The sequence below is a fragment of the Cucumis sativus genome, chromosome 1 (assembly GCF_000004075.3).
Source record: "Cucumis sativus cultivar 9930 chromosome 1, Cucumber_9930_V3, whole genome shotgun sequence".
NCBI lineage: Eukaryota > Viridiplantae > Streptophyta > Magnoliopsida > Cucurbitales > Cucurbitaceae > Cucumis > Cucumis sativus.
Window position 1 is genome coordinate 26,513,033 of NC_026655.2, and position 15,234 is coordinate 26,528,266.

Consider the following 15,234-nt stretch of genomic DNA (forward strand, 5'->3'; position numbering starts at 1 on the left):
AACAAAAATTAATTTTGATATAAATTTGAATGGTATTTATAGTTATAAACTATTAATTTAACTAAATATTCTCTAATTGATATACTGCCAATTTATATGTTTTTTATTATAAAATAAGTACACATATATTATGGGAAAAACAACAAATATGTGTGTGTGTGTGTGTTTTTTTTTATAAATGATACTATTTAGAAGTTTATATATATATTTTGTTGTTGAAAATAGAAATAGATTCTAACCTTATGCTATTGGAACTAGTTTTCTTCACCTTATTTATAGAATTTGATTTTTTTGTAGCCCTAATTTTAAGTTATACATTTCCATTGATTCATGAAATAAGTGACCAAATGGGATAAGTTGACCAAATGGAATAAGTTCATGCATATTTTAAAATTTAACCATTATATGAAAATCGAGCCATTTGATTACCGATCCAATTGAGCTAAGACTCGAAAATATGTAACCAAGGTTCATACAAAGTAAATAACTTCAATAGTTTAAATTATGTTTGCGAAATGCCTAGATGAACTATCAAACATAATTCTAAATAGAGTATAACTGTAATTAAAAAAATAAAAATCCAAAACTCTAACTTAATATTTTTTCATATTTATTTTTACCAAAATATCTTTTTCATATATAACAACTAATACTTGTCAAATATGGTTAAATGAACTAAAATATTTTAAAAATATATATATAACAAAATTTTAAATATTTTTTAAAAATAGAGTAAATATTTCCAACAATTGTAAAATAATTTCTAAAAAAACCAATATTATAACTCAATAAATATTGTTACATGAGAATATAATTAGTTAAAGATAAAAGTTATTTTTATTCTTATTGGTTCATAATAGTTATTTTCAAGATTTAGCTGTGAATTAGGTATGCCCCGTAATTATTAATGAAGAGGTTGAAGAAGTTAGGATATATATATATATAATTTAATGGGAATAATTTAAATATGAGAATGAAAAAATAATTGAACTAAAAAAACAACAATAATAATTAGAATTAAATAAAAAAGAAAACTGTATAGTAATACACAAAAAGATTGATAGTTATTATTTATGGGCAAATAAAATGGAATATATTCTATAAATATGAGGAGTAATCAAAACAATCTTTGCCATAAAATTAAGATATTGGCTTTTTTAGAAATTTATTCATCATTTAAAGCATGTGACATTTTCATTTATTTTCATGTATATATATATATATATACATTATTTTGAATTTCCTAACTATGAATTATAATTTTATTTCATGATATCGATAATCTTCTTAAAAATATAAAAAATAAAATTTATTAGACTTAAACTTACAATTTTATATATAATAAATATTTTGCATTTTAATGGAAGAAATAATCGTATGTTTGTTTATCTAAATTTGTATAAATTTTGTTAATGCTTATAATTTTGATCTTCATTCATTTGATAAAATTAGGTCAAAATGTTTTCAAAATCAAATACGATTAAATCTTTGCAAAGTACAACAAAAGATTCAACAAACTTTTGGAAATGAAATCTTATATAAGTTAAAGATCATAATATTCACTAAACCAAATCATATTTAATTATTATTTATTTTGGTAAGGTTTGATGAGTCAAACATTAGAATAATATGAAATCTTTGTTGTTATAAAATATTTAAAAAGAAACGAAAACCCAAAAGCGAAGGCTCGCAAAGGGACTGAAGAGAGATACAAAAATAAAGATGATATATATATATATATATTTTATAAAAAGAATTGAAAAGGAAGAAACAATGGAAAACGTAACACTCCAAATCCATGCAGGTTACTTGATTACTCTCTCCCTTTTGATATTTTTTTTGCCAATCTCTTTATTTTTCCTATAATTTCTCCTTCTTTAATCCCTTCTCTTCTCATTCTCTTCCTCTTCACGCCGCCTCTCTTCTTGTTCTTGTTCTTCTTCTTCTACACCTACACCCCTTTTTCCTATTCTATTCGATCATTCTTGGAAACCCCACATTTTCTTTGATCAAAAAACTCTTCCTTTTCCTCTACATTTTACCCCCTTTCCCCCCTTTTTCCTTCACTGATACGTGGGCCTTCCTTATTTTCTCTAATCGCCTATTGGGTTAGTTTTGATTCATCCCTTTTCGTTTTTTCTTCCCTTTGTGTTTTTGGAGCTTTTGCGATACTGATTTTTTTGATCAAGTTGTGTTTCTTTAGGACCCTTTTTCTGATTTTGATGATCGAAGGTTATTTCGGTGTGTTTTGCGATTTTTCTATGTCTATTTATTTACTGCATTGGTTGTTTTGATTGTTTCGGTACGGTGTTTTTGGTTGATTTTGTTTCTTTTTATTTTTTTGCTTCTTGTCCTTGTGTAGAAGTTTGACTGATATTCAGAAGGATTTTGTTCTTGTTTCTTTTAATCTCTATGAATGGTCTGTTTTCACTGTGATTGAAGGGCTCTATTAGTGAGATCGTCACAAATTTGTGGGTTAGGTGATTTGGATTGTGATTGTTGGCTTTTGTTCAATATTTTCATTGTTCTTTATCTGGGTTGTGGGATAGCAGTGATTGGTTGCTTTTGTACAATGTAGGTTGGAGATTTGTTCAAATTATGATCTGATCTTTGATGCTAAAAAGTGTGTGTGTTTTGCTGCTTGGCAGGCGAAGATAGAAACGTTTGTGTGTCACTGTATCATTTATTCTTTAAGTGAGGGGTTTGCTTTTGTTACCTTTTGGTACAGTGAGTTTTTTGTGAGTTAGTTACAACAATGGAAGAGATGCCTAATGAAAATGAATTCGAAGACATTGCGAAATATATTGGCAATCAGATTCCTAATGTTGCATCTGGTAATGCAGATCCTGAAGGTTTGTCATCAATATCTGTGAGTTCGTATGAAGGATCTTCCATGAGAGATTACCATAGCAACGGGAACTTGATGGATGGAAATATCTCTATGAGTACACTCCAGCAATCATCTATGGATCACACTTCAACTAGGCAAAATTTTGTACCGGGCGATCAGTCATTGACTCGTGCATTTGAAAAGTTAAACTTTGGTGATGAGTCGAAGGTGCGTGCTTGGAAGTCTCGTGCCATTCTGTTGGAAAACCATTACTCGGACAACTTGAGCAAACAGTTACAGAATATCGATCCGTCAGTGTTTGCTGCTTGGAGTTCTTCAAATCACTTGACTAATGGTGTTCATGATTCCCATTCGACAAGACTTGGCCACCAAAACTCTCCTTCCAGATATATACCTGAACAGTACAAGAAGTGGCAAACTGGTCAACTTCAGCCATTTGAGTCTTTGTCCCCTAATGCACATTTAACCCATGAGGTGGCTAATGTGTCTGGTCCGAATTCACAGTTCCCAATTGCATCTCAAAGGCAGCAAGTTCTCCACAATGGGCGACGTTGCATACATCCACAGCAATTGGAACGTCTGCTTCCAATTCAACAACATGAAAACATTGCAGGTAGGATTTCAAGTCAGAATCGTAAGCCTCAATATTACGAGGTTCCAATTGCTCACCATCTTGAACAGTCTAATCATGAACCAACATGGAAGCCGAGTGCATTTTGTAGGGGTTCAAACCAGTTAAATTCTGTATTTTCAACACACTATATGGACACAGTTCAAGGTATGGAAAAAGTTTCCTTTCCTAGAAAGATCCTTGGTAGAAGTCCTGGAATGAACACTGTTGATGCTATGAGGTTTATGTCTATGGATGCTGATAAATCATCCAATCATGTCAACCAATGTAGATTTCTCCGCCCAAATAGCTTTTTTCGGCCCAACAATTTGTCTACAGCTAATGAATGCATGTGTCGTGATCACTCTTCTGCTATGTACTCAGAATCTCCAAGTCTTAAGTTAGTGCCGGAGAGATTTAATTCTGTTGATGAAGTTCGGGGTAGAATATTTCTCATGGCTAAAGACCAACATGGTTGTCGTTTCTTGCAACGGAAATTTATGGAGGGTACTGATGAAGATATTGAGAAAATTTTCAAAGAAATTATTGATCGTGTTGTTGAACTCATGATGGATGCTTTCGGAAATTATTTAGTACAGAAGCTGCTTGAAGTTTGCAATGACAATCAGCGGATGCAAATCCTACGTAGAATTACACAGAACCATGGTGAACTTGTTATGATTTCATGTGACATGCATGGGTATGCTCTTTTCTTTTCATTTCTGATACCCCTCATGGATTAAACACGAGCATTCGTCAAAGTCATTGTATTTCCTTTTATTGTTTATTAATTCTCTTCCAATATCTTCTATCTTAACGACAGGACTCGTGCTATTCAAAAGGTTATTGAAACCCTTAAAACCCAAGAGCAAGTTCACATGATTGTCTCAGCTTTGAAGTCTGGTATAGTGACTCTGATGAAAAATATAAATGGCAACCATGTGGCACAACATTGCCTTGATTATTTGATGCCTAGTTGCCGTGAGGTGAGGATTCTATTTTCTAGATCTGTTATTTTGACTTTGTCTGTTTCAAGCGTGAAGGCACTCACCTAACCTGTTGTTTAGAGTTTAGGCAAAGAACACTATCGGTATCTGTTTAATCATAGGGAATTGTAAAATAAATTCCATGTGTGATGCAACAAAGTAATATTTTTATTTGAAATTTTCTTCCCTTTTAGTTCATCTTTCTGGGGATCTTTGCTATTCGCTTTCAGATTATTCCTTTGGTTATTTCCAATTCCAGAAAAAGAAAGTCTTCAAAAGTCTTTGGTAGGCCTTCTACTTAGTTGAGTATGAGGAGAGGAAGGAATGACAGCCTAGATAAGTCTACTGCGAGCAGCAGCAAAATTTTAAAGGAAATAGTTTGAAGGGTAGAATGACATGAAGCAAGGAAAGGAATTAATGGAAAATCTGAGAGCAGAGTCCAACTTGTTGGGAGTATCTGAGTAGGGGGAGGACACTCTTAATATTCTTTCCAGCTTTCTACTTCCTCTCAATCTTTAGATTTCTTCCAATGCTTTCTCAGTCTTTTCCATAGTAAACACTTGTATATCCATATCATTAAATTGGCAAAATAATAATGATGTGAATATGCTTTAGGGTCAGGTGAGCAGAGCGTTGTAGCCAGTTTGAGAGTTTATGATAAATTAAACACTTGTATATTCATCAATTGATATGCTTGAATGACTTTTAGACTTTTGGTTTTTCTACTTGCAAGATAGAAGATTCATATTAAAAGTTGGGGTTCATTAGAGTGCATTAGTTCATTCATTGTGCATCTATCACCCGTACTTGGATCTTTCCTAATACTTTCTTCCTGAGGTCTGAATATTCCAGGATTCAAACTTCTTCTCTTCATCATCATTTAGATATAAAAATTTATTGGTGGATTAAGAGTCATTGCATGTTTAACAGCTGAATTTCTCTTTTAATTTCTTTCTTTTTTTTATTGTTGATTTCATTGTTAATGGTGTTGTTTCTCATGTGTTCTTGCATCCTTTACCAAATTTACTGGAAATTTTCTGTTCTCTCAAATGCTTGTACTCCCTTTCTCCTTAAAACATAAAAGTGAAAACGTGGTATTCCGTTTCTCTCTCTGTAATCAATTATTTCCATAGATTCTTATATTGTTTTATTAGCAACTATGTGCAGTTGTGTTGTCACGGAATAGAATATCAATTTTAATAACCGTACTTGAACAAGATATGTTCGGTTGTACAACTATGTCCTTAAGTTTTAAGAATACACTTTTAGCTGTATAGATGGTCAAACTATTTTTTGGGCTCAAATTTGGTGAAATTAAAGTAGATATGATTTATTGTGGCAGGACTCATTGACCTTCTTAACCCCTAGCATGTGTAACCCCCTTCTGCTCTTTATCCAGTGGTTATTGATATGAAGAAGGGATCATTTTATAAAATGATTTCTGTGAAACAAAAAGTTAATTCCGGTTATGGCTTTCTCTGCAGTTACTGTTTGATGCTGCAAGAAATAGTTGTGTTGATCTTGCTGTTGATCGCCACGGTTGTTGTGTACTTCAAAAATGCCTCAGTTGTTCCGACAGCACCGACCGTGATAATTTAATCAATGAGATCACCCAAAATGCTCTGATTATTTCCCAAGATCAATATGGGTAATTTTATGCTCTCCCTTTCTTTTCTTTGTTTTTTTTCCTCTAATCCTTTTTTAAGTTCTAAATCTACTTTGTTTCTTGTACCTTTGGTTTGTGTTCATTTTGGTCTTTTAAAATGTTTATTTTTTCATTTTGGTTCTTGTACTTTCAACTTTCTTTCATTCAGTCTTGTACTGTCAAGATGTTCGTCGTGGGCTTCATTCTTTTAAATTCGGACAATTTTGGTGTCTTTATTTCATTTGAAATTTTGACATGACAGTTCGTCACTATATTTTTAAAATTGAAGCCATAACTTATTGTGTATAAAACCCAAGTTAAATTTTGTGTAAATATAGGGATCAAGTACGATGAACTAGAACTGACAAATAAAATTTCTCTAAATTTAATTACATGCAGGAACTATGTTGTACAGTTCATCCTCAAGCTTAATCTTCGATGGGCTACAGAAGCTATACTCAAACAGCTAGAGGGTAATTATGGGGACTTGTCCATGCAGAAGTATAGTAGCAACGTTGTTGAAAAATGCCTGCAATTTGCGGGAGGACAAATTACTAAAATTGTGCTTGAATTGATTAACGATCCCCGATTTGATAAAATCATGCAGGACCCATATGGCAATTATGCGATTCAAACTGCTTTGAATAATACTGAGGTTAGCAGGGCCAAGATTACCCTTTTCCTTTTGGTATCTATGTTCATGTATGAGAAATATGTTCATTTACCTTCTAGCAAACGTTTTCCAAAGAAGATTTATTGCCTTCTACAAGTGATTGTCAAACTGATTACTAATGTAGTTGTAACAATGCTTGCCTATTTGCCATGTCAGGGTACTCTTCATACTAAATTGGTGGAAGCCATAAGGCCACACGTTCCGGTACTAAGGATGAGTCCATATGGGAAAAAAGTCCTTGCAATAGTTGGAAAATCTAATTAACTGGTTACGAGAGTGAGAACTTCTAGTCATTATTTCATCTTGGTAAGAAAAACACAACTGATATTTGTTTTCCTTCAGTACTTTCTTTTGGTAAAAAGGGACCAGGTCTACCTGGGAAGAAAACTCATCAAAGGTGAAGACATCCACATCTCTTCACTTCTAATTGTTGTTTTGGATAAAAAGGTTTAGGATGCGTAAACATTGGTCGGTCGGTAAGTCAGTCGTTTGGCTCGTTGGCCATGTTATTTTTGTTGTTTTTTGTTTTTTTTTTTTCCGTTTATTTGGCATAGTAAATAAAGGTGAAGGTATAGAGATGGGGATATATGGAGTGTTGTACATTTGTTGGGATTCTGTTTTCTGAAGCTCAATGCATGTAGAAGAAAGAAGGGTAAATGTGTGAGAAATAGGAGAGTTTTTTTTTTCTTTCTTTTTGGTTTGATGAATTGAGGCTAGCTTTGTACTATGCTTGCTGCTCCGCAGCTGCTATATATCTTTTTTGGTTGGGCTATGATGTAATTATGACTCCTGTCAATTATAGCAATTTGGGCTCTGTTTATTGTTCTGCCTTTTGCCTTTTCTTCTCCATTTGCAAATGTTCATCATCTTCTTTCTTTTCAACATCTATATCTCTCTCTCAATCTCTCCTTTTCCTTTTACTGAATTCCTTGTTTTTTCTCCTACATGCTATGGTTGTTAGCACTAGTAGACATAGGAGGAAGTAACTAATTTTCTCGTTTGATAGCGATTTCGCTTGTTGTGCTTTTGCTTTTACGCATTATGCATGTTTACCAATGAGTCTCCTTTTCCTCTCATCTTTTTTAAAACTAATGAGATTTTTGTTCTGTTTAAAAGTTTTTTTTTTCTGTAATTTAGTTTGAACTTTGTTTCTAAGAACTAAACTGAGTTACGAAAACTAAATGTTTGAATGTTTCTTTGGTAAAAGTGAACTGTGGCAAGAAAATTTGAAGCATAAATTTCAAAAACTAAAAATTTTGAATTTCTTGTCCATAGGTTTCATATTTCCTATACAAACATGGTCTATTCTTAGCCAATTTTCTAAGAAAAACAAGTTTTGAATTTTTTATCCCTCAATTCAGTTCGAATTTTGAACACACTTCTAAGAATCTCGATAACAAAACATATTTAAGCTTATTTTTTAGAAATTATTCACCAACGAAATAAGATATTTTTTGTTGCAAAATTGGTATTAAGTTTTCATTTCATGATTATCTTCTGACCCTTTGTTATCCAAATGAAAGTTTGGAGGTTACCATACTATAATATATTGAAAAAAAAAAGAAAAGACTTGAGATAAAAATAGTTTTCTTTTTTGTGTTAATTGATTGTTATATCTTTTAAATGCAAACATAACTTGTCCATTGTGTATTAGATTATTCAATTAGTCAAAGTGCAAAATACACTTGGATAGCATTGACTTCATGGAAAAAAAATTGAATGTTGAAAGATTTAATTAAAAATGAGTTTGGTTGATTCTAAATCATTGCTTTGAAATTGTATTGTCTATATGTTTTGTGTTAAACTATGAGGAAACGATTAGGGGAGAAAAGAGTTATCATAACCCTTCCTTATTCCTTACTCAATCTTCCCTCATTTTCTTATTTATAATTATTCTATTTAACTTTAAATATTATTCAATTTAACTTTTTTCTTTTTATTTATAATTTCTATACTTATCCGTTTTTATGAATTCAGTACAATTACATTAATTTAATATTTATTGTAACTACACTTGTTACGAAAACTATAATAATTTGGTAAATTAAATATACGAAATTTGTATATTAGATTTAAAATATAAATTTTTAAAATAATAATTTTGTTATATCTTTTAAGAATTAGATGTCAATTTCTATTATGTTATAACGAAAATGGCGTATTTTGTTCAAACATTAAGTCTTTTACAATAAGGATTAAATCCGTACCAACTCTAAAGTATAGAATCTAAATTGTTACAAATTAAAGTTTGAAGATTAAATTGTTATTTTTATGAAAGTTTATCGTAACCTAGACTTAAATTTATAACTAAAAAATCAATTATATTCTAACATTTTGAAATTTTACACAAACCACATCTATAATTTATTGCATTATATTTCATTCACTTCTATACTTCAAAAAAAAAAAAAAAAAACTAAATAGTTATGAAACGTTCAATTATTTTGATTTGGTAAATATATTATAAGGTATTGGATTAATGTAGTGCACCAATGCCTCTTTTAAGTCAAATGAAATTGAGTGAAGTGATTTGGCTTTTGTTTCTTGTGTTTCAAATAAAAGTAATTCGTAGTTGTTTCTATTTTTTGTTTCTCATTTTTTATGAATAATTTTAAAATTTTATAAAATATTTAGAAATTGAGATCTTGTTTAGCAATAAGTTAATATTCATATCAATCTTTTACGATGATTTTTATCTTTATTTCTTGAACTTTAGCTAAATTTCAAAATTTTGATTTGGTTTTTTTAAAGTATTGATTGATAGTAAATAAACAAAACAATTAATAAACAAAGCCATATATTGCAATTGCAATTCCTAAGTTAAAAGATTTAAAAAAAAAATAAAAGAAAAGGTAAGAAACTAGCTTGTGTTATTTATAAATGGAATTTGATCTTTTTTTTTCCTCTTTTGAATAAGAACCTATATAGCAAAAGTGCAATGAAATGTTTGTGTAACATTGGCCATTTTGTAAATGGAAATTACACAAGTTGCATTTTTTTTAATGTAATTTAAAGGGAGGACAAAAAAAAAAAGTTTAATTTAAGGAAATTATGTAAAAGAAGAAAAAAAAAGAGTCAAGGAATAAGAACAGAAAATGACATCATGATTTTTTGTTTGAATACACAAGTAATCCAAATCCTCAAATCTTTGATAAGATATGAAAGTAATGTTTTTTGTAGTGAGATTTACAAACTCTTTTGAACCAAACAAATCTTAATTTTTGTTAGTTTTGTTATATTTGAAATAACTTCGGTTTTCATCCAATTGAAAAACAAAAGGATGGATGAAATTTTGTTATTAGGTACCAAAAGTCAAATGAAATGACATAAGCCACCGAATAAAAAAGTAGTTTTCAAAGCAATGGCTTTGAAATAATGATTTAGTAAGTTAATGGTTGAATTGTGTCCAATATCAGAAGTGTTTTAGAAAAGGGTTGATAATGTTGGACCCATTTTAGTTAATATTGGAACCTTTTGCCCATGCTCTACCATCTCACTTTCATAGATTGGATTTCTTCCACAAATAATATGCTCTAAATCTCACCATTTTCCATTTACGAGTGTCATAGTCAATTGGTAAACCTCTCTCCCAATAATGTCATTTTCCCACAGTTTCCCTTTCCCCCAAATCAATGGCCATTCACATTGACCATTGACTTTGGAATGTTGGCAAATCAAAATACTTATTGAACCATCACTCATCAACACTGTTTTCCTTTCTCCTTTGTATATAAAAGTTGTGAACTTGATAGAATTTCAAATGCTCCATAGGAAAAGTATATTCTCTTCTCACTTGAAGCTTTCTTCTGCAGCTGCATCCATGGAAGATCTTCATTTCCTTCATATTCCTATCCGATTTGTAGTGTTCTTCTTCGTGCTCCCTTGTATTTTCTCATGTCCTGATCAACAAAAGCAAGCCCTCCTCCTATTTAAAGACACCCTTCTCTCTACTACAATTTCTCCCGATAGTTCCATCCCTCTCTTCTCCTCTTTGGATTCATGGAATTCAACTACAGATTGCTGCCATTGGGAAAGAGTTGTCTGCTCTTCTCCTGATTCAAGCTCGAGGATGGTTCAGGGTCTTTATCTTTACTTTCTTGCTTTGAGGATTACTGAAGATCCATTGCCACTTGATGGTAAGGCATTGATGCCACTTTTCACCATTAAAAGCTTGATGTTACTCGATTTGTCTTCGAACTACTTTGAGGGCGAAATCTCAGGACCAGGGTTTGGTAATCTAAGTAAGATGGTTAATCTTAATCTAATGCAGAATAAGTTTAGTGGTTCGATTCCTCCACAGATGTATCACCTGCAATACCTTCAATATCTCGACATGAGCAGCAATTTGCTTGGTGGAACTTTGACTTCAGATGTGAGGTTTCTTAGGAACTTGAGAGTGCTGAAGTTGGATAGCAATTCTCTTACCGGAAAACTTCCTGAGGAAATTGGCGACCTGGAAATGCTGCAGAAACTGTTCATTCGCAGCAACAGCTTTGTGGGCGAAGTCCCGCTCACCATTGTCAATTTGAAATCTTTACAGACGCTGGACATGAGGGACAATAAGTTTACAATGGGGATTCCTTCGGATATTGGCAGTCTGTCCAACTTGACGCATTTGGCCTTGAGCAATAACAAATTGAATGGCACAATTCCAACGTCAATACAGCACATGGAAAAGTTGGAACAATTGGAACTGGAAAACAACTTACTTGAAGGGCTTGTTCCGATATGGTTGTTCGATATGAAAGGGCTAGTTGATTTGTTGATTGGAGGCAATTTGATGACTTGGAACAACAGCGTTAAAAGCGTAAAACCGAAGCAAATGCTTTCTCGACTGTCGTTGAAGTCTTGTGGGCTCATAGGAGAGATCCCAGGATGGATTTCTTCACAGAAGGGTTTGAATTTCCTGGATTTGAGTAAGAACAAACTAGAAGGAACTTTTCCTCTATGGCTGGCTGAAATGGCTCTTGGTTCCATCATTCTCTCAGACAATAAGCTTTCGGGTTCTCTTCCTCCTCGTCTCTTTGAGTCGCTGAGTCTATCGGTGCTCGACCTGTCTAGGAACAACTTTTCTGGAGAACTGCCTGAAAATATTGGTAATGCCAATTCTATTATGCTACTAATGTTGTCTGGAAACGATTTTTCTGGTGAAGTTCCAAAGTCGATCTCGAACATTCATCGCCTTCTACTGCTGGACTTTTCAAGAAACAGACTATCCGGGGACACATTCCCAGTTTTTGATCCAGATGGATTTCTTGGATACATAGACTTATCTTCAAATGATTTCACTGGTGAGATTCCAACAATCTTCCCTCAACAAACTAGGATCCTTTCGTTAAGCAATAACAGATTTTCCGGAAGCTTACCCAAGAACTTAACTAACTGGACCTTGCTCGAACACCTCGATCTTCAGAACAACAATATCTCTGGTGAATTGCCTGACTTCCTTTCCGAACTGCCGACACTTCAGATTCTGAGTTTGAGAAACAACTCCCTCACAGGTCCAATTCCAAAAAGCATCTCCAAGATGAGTAACCTACATATCCTCGATCTCTGTAGTAATGAATTAATTGGAGAAATACCACCCGAGATAGGCGAGCTAAAGGGAATGATCGATAGACCAAGCACATATTCATTATCTGATGCTTTCTTGAACATCGATATTGGGTTCAATGACTTGATAGTAAATTGGAAGAAGTCACTTCTAGGACTCCCAACTAGTCCCAGCCTTGACATCTATTCATTGTTGGACTTGTCGGAGAACCATCTTAGCGGAGAAATTCCAACTTCAATTGGTAATTTGAAGGACATAAAGCTTCTCAACTTGGCATACAACAACCTCTCTGGCAATATACCATCAAGTTTGGGGAAATTGGAAAAAGTGGAGACCTTGGATTTGTCTCACAACGAACTCTCAGGCTCAATACCAGAATCACTAGTCAATCTACACGAATTGTCGGTTCTTGACGTGAGCAACAACAAGCTCACAGGCAGAATTCCAGTTGGGGGTCAGATGACCATCATGAACACTCCAAGCTACTATGCCAACAACAGTGGGTTATGTGGAATTCAAATCCGGCAGCCATGTCCAGAAGACCAGCAACCAACAGTGCCAGCAGAGCCGGCAGAGGAAGAAGAAAAACAACAAGTATTTTCCTGGATAGGTGCAGGAATCGGGTTCCCAATTGGCTTTGCGTTTGCAGTCCTAATTCTTTACATTTCTGGTTATTTTAGTCCACTAGTACCACATAGACGCGTCGTTCCCAGGCCTAGAAGGCGAAGGCCATAGCTCACAAGTTTCAACTCCACCATATGTAGCAATCTGTTCCAGCTTAACTAGTCTGCATTTCAGAAACATTAAAATGCCCTAAAATATAACAAACAAAAGTAAATCAGGCATTATACATCAACACAATTTAGAGGATCATAGAAACTTGTATACGATCAAAGCATAACTCAGCAGATAAGTCAATAATCACAATCCTAAACCTGGATGAATCCTAAACCTCTTTTCCGTTTTCTGGGTTAAACCTTTCTGAGAATCTAAAAAAATGCACTGATGAGAGAATCTTTCATAGGATCTAAGAGAAACTGAAGAGTAAAGCAATTCCAAGAGAAAATGATGAGAAAGAAGATGTTATATATATTGAAAAATCTCCTTCAATTAGATTTACATTTGATTTGAAGCCATCATGGTTACAGAAATATAATCACAAACATAGGATTTCATACTCAAAATGAAGAAGAAATCCAAAGCAGGAAGAAAAATTCGAGGTAAGAAAGTATTTTTGAAAAAAAGAAAGGGCGGAATCTTTGCACCTCTTCCCTCCCTTCTCATTTCCATTTTATTCTAACATACAAAATAATAATGCTTCAAACAAAACGCCGTTTTCACACATTTTGAAATTTGCCCCAACTTATTAAAAACTTTTTGAAATTTTAAAAACCTATCGATCTATGTTTCAAAAATTATAAACTAAATCATTATTTTGATTTGCTAAATATATTATAAGATATTAGACTAATTTGTGGTGCACTAATACAATATCTATTTTATATTGAATGAAATTCTTATATTCTCTCGAGCTAGGATATGGGTTTTGTTTATTGTTTCTCGTTTTTTAGTAGTTGTTTCTATTTCTTGTTTTTCGTTTTTTTATAGCTAATTATAAAATTTTATAAAAAAAAATTAGAAATTGAGGTCAGCAACTTTTGAAAACTAGGTATATTTGGTGTTAATCTTCTGTTTAGAATTTGAAATTTTTTTTCCTCTTTTGAATAAGAACCTGTATAGCAAAATTGCAAAGAAATGTTTGTGTAACATTGGCCATTTTGTAATGCTATGTAAATTACACCAATTGCTCTTTTTTTTAAATGTAATTTAAAGGGAGGACAAAATAACAATGAGACAAAAAAAAAAAGTTTAATTTAAGGAAATTATGTATAAAAAAAAGTCAAGGAATAAGAATAGAAAATGATATCATGATTCTTGTTTGAATACACAAATAATACAAAACCTCAAATTTCCACAAATTATTCTTTCTTTTTTATTTGATTTTCTCGTAATAGATCAACGTAATTTTATAACTTATTATTCTTGTGTTATCGTTAGTGTAACATATATTGATATTTGAAGGGTAATTATTTTAAATGATAAAACAGTTGAAAATATTTATCAATATAACAAAATATCACATTTATTAGTGATAGATACTTGTATATATACATATCTATTATGGATGCACATTAAGAAAATGTTTGTAACGAAGAATAAGAGTATGAAGTTATAAAGTTTAGGAAGTTGTAAACTCTAAGGCCTGACTATAAGGTATAAAATTGATGTTTTTTTTAGCAATGGGATGTGTTCGCACGAGATTTTCGAAGGAATTTGATTCGTGGAGTTGAACTTGAGTTGATGTTATATTTTCGTTGATTTGATGTGATGCGGTTCGATTTCTATAATTTGATCCTTTGATTATCTCTCGATTGAATGCTTATATTTGATTTGGAGAAAGCTGAGGACGTGATGTTTTTTAAGTTGGAATCTTGGAAGAAAGTTTGTATCTTCAAAGAAGCTTCAATCTTCGAGAGTAGTCGACTTCAGGAGTTAGGGAATCATCTAGTTCTTGAAAAAATTATCTCTAGACCTTATAGAATTCTCTGGTGGGCTTTAAAAACTTGAATTTGGTTGGTCCATGGACCAGACCCATGACCCATGAGCTTTAAAACTCCCTACGCTTCAGATTCTGAGTTTGAGAAACAACTCCTTTACAGGTCCAATCCCAAAAAGCATCTCCAAGCTCAGTATCCTACATATCCTTGATCTCTCTAATAACGATTTGGTTGGAACGATACCAACTGAGATGGGGCAACTAATGGGAATGGTCAACAGTCTCAAGACACCAGTTACATCATCAGATATCATCCCTGTTGTTTTCTCCACGTTCCTTGGTAATTTGACTCACTTGA

General features: G+C 32.6%; 2 protein-coding genes across 4 annotated transcripts; both read left to right on the plus strand.

The window, feature by feature from the left end:
• The first annotated feature begins 1,718 nt into the window (after positions 1–1,718).
• LOC101212643 (pumilio homolog 12) lies at positions 1,719–7,596 on the plus strand. 3 transcript variants are annotated; one of them, XM_004144088.3, is made up of 6 exons: positions 1,719–1,804; positions 2,844–4,161; positions 4,285–4,447; positions 5,932–6,095; positions 6,492–6,747; positions 6,922–7,596. In XM_004144088.3, the coding sequence occupies exons 1-6, from the start codon at positions 1,723–1,725 to the stop codon at positions 7,027–7,029; spliced, it is 2,091 nt and encodes a 696-aa protein (XP_004144136.3). In that variant the 5' UTR covers positions 1,719–1,722; the 3' UTR covers positions 7,030–7,596. The 3 variants fall into 3 exon arrangements, with proteins under 3 accessions (XP_004144136.3, XP_031745719.1, XP_031745713.1); XM_031889859.1 differs by having other exon boundaries at positions 1,722–1,804; positions 2,649–4,161; XM_031889853.1 differs by lacking the exon at positions 1,719–1,804 and adding an exon at positions 1,840–2,108 and having other exon boundaries at positions 2,649–4,161.
• Positions 7,597–10,236: 2,640 nt separating this feature from the next.
• LOC101212880 (receptor-like protein 46) lies at positions 10,237–13,409 on the plus strand. Its single transcript, XM_031880163.1, has one exon. It carries the CDS (start codon positions 10,526–10,528, stop codon positions 13,052–13,054), a length of 2,529 nt encoding a protein of 842 aa, XP_031736023.1. The 5' UTR covers positions 10,237–10,525; the 3' UTR covers positions 13,055–13,409.
• The last annotated feature ends 1,825 nt before the right edge of the window (positions 13,410–15,234 follow it).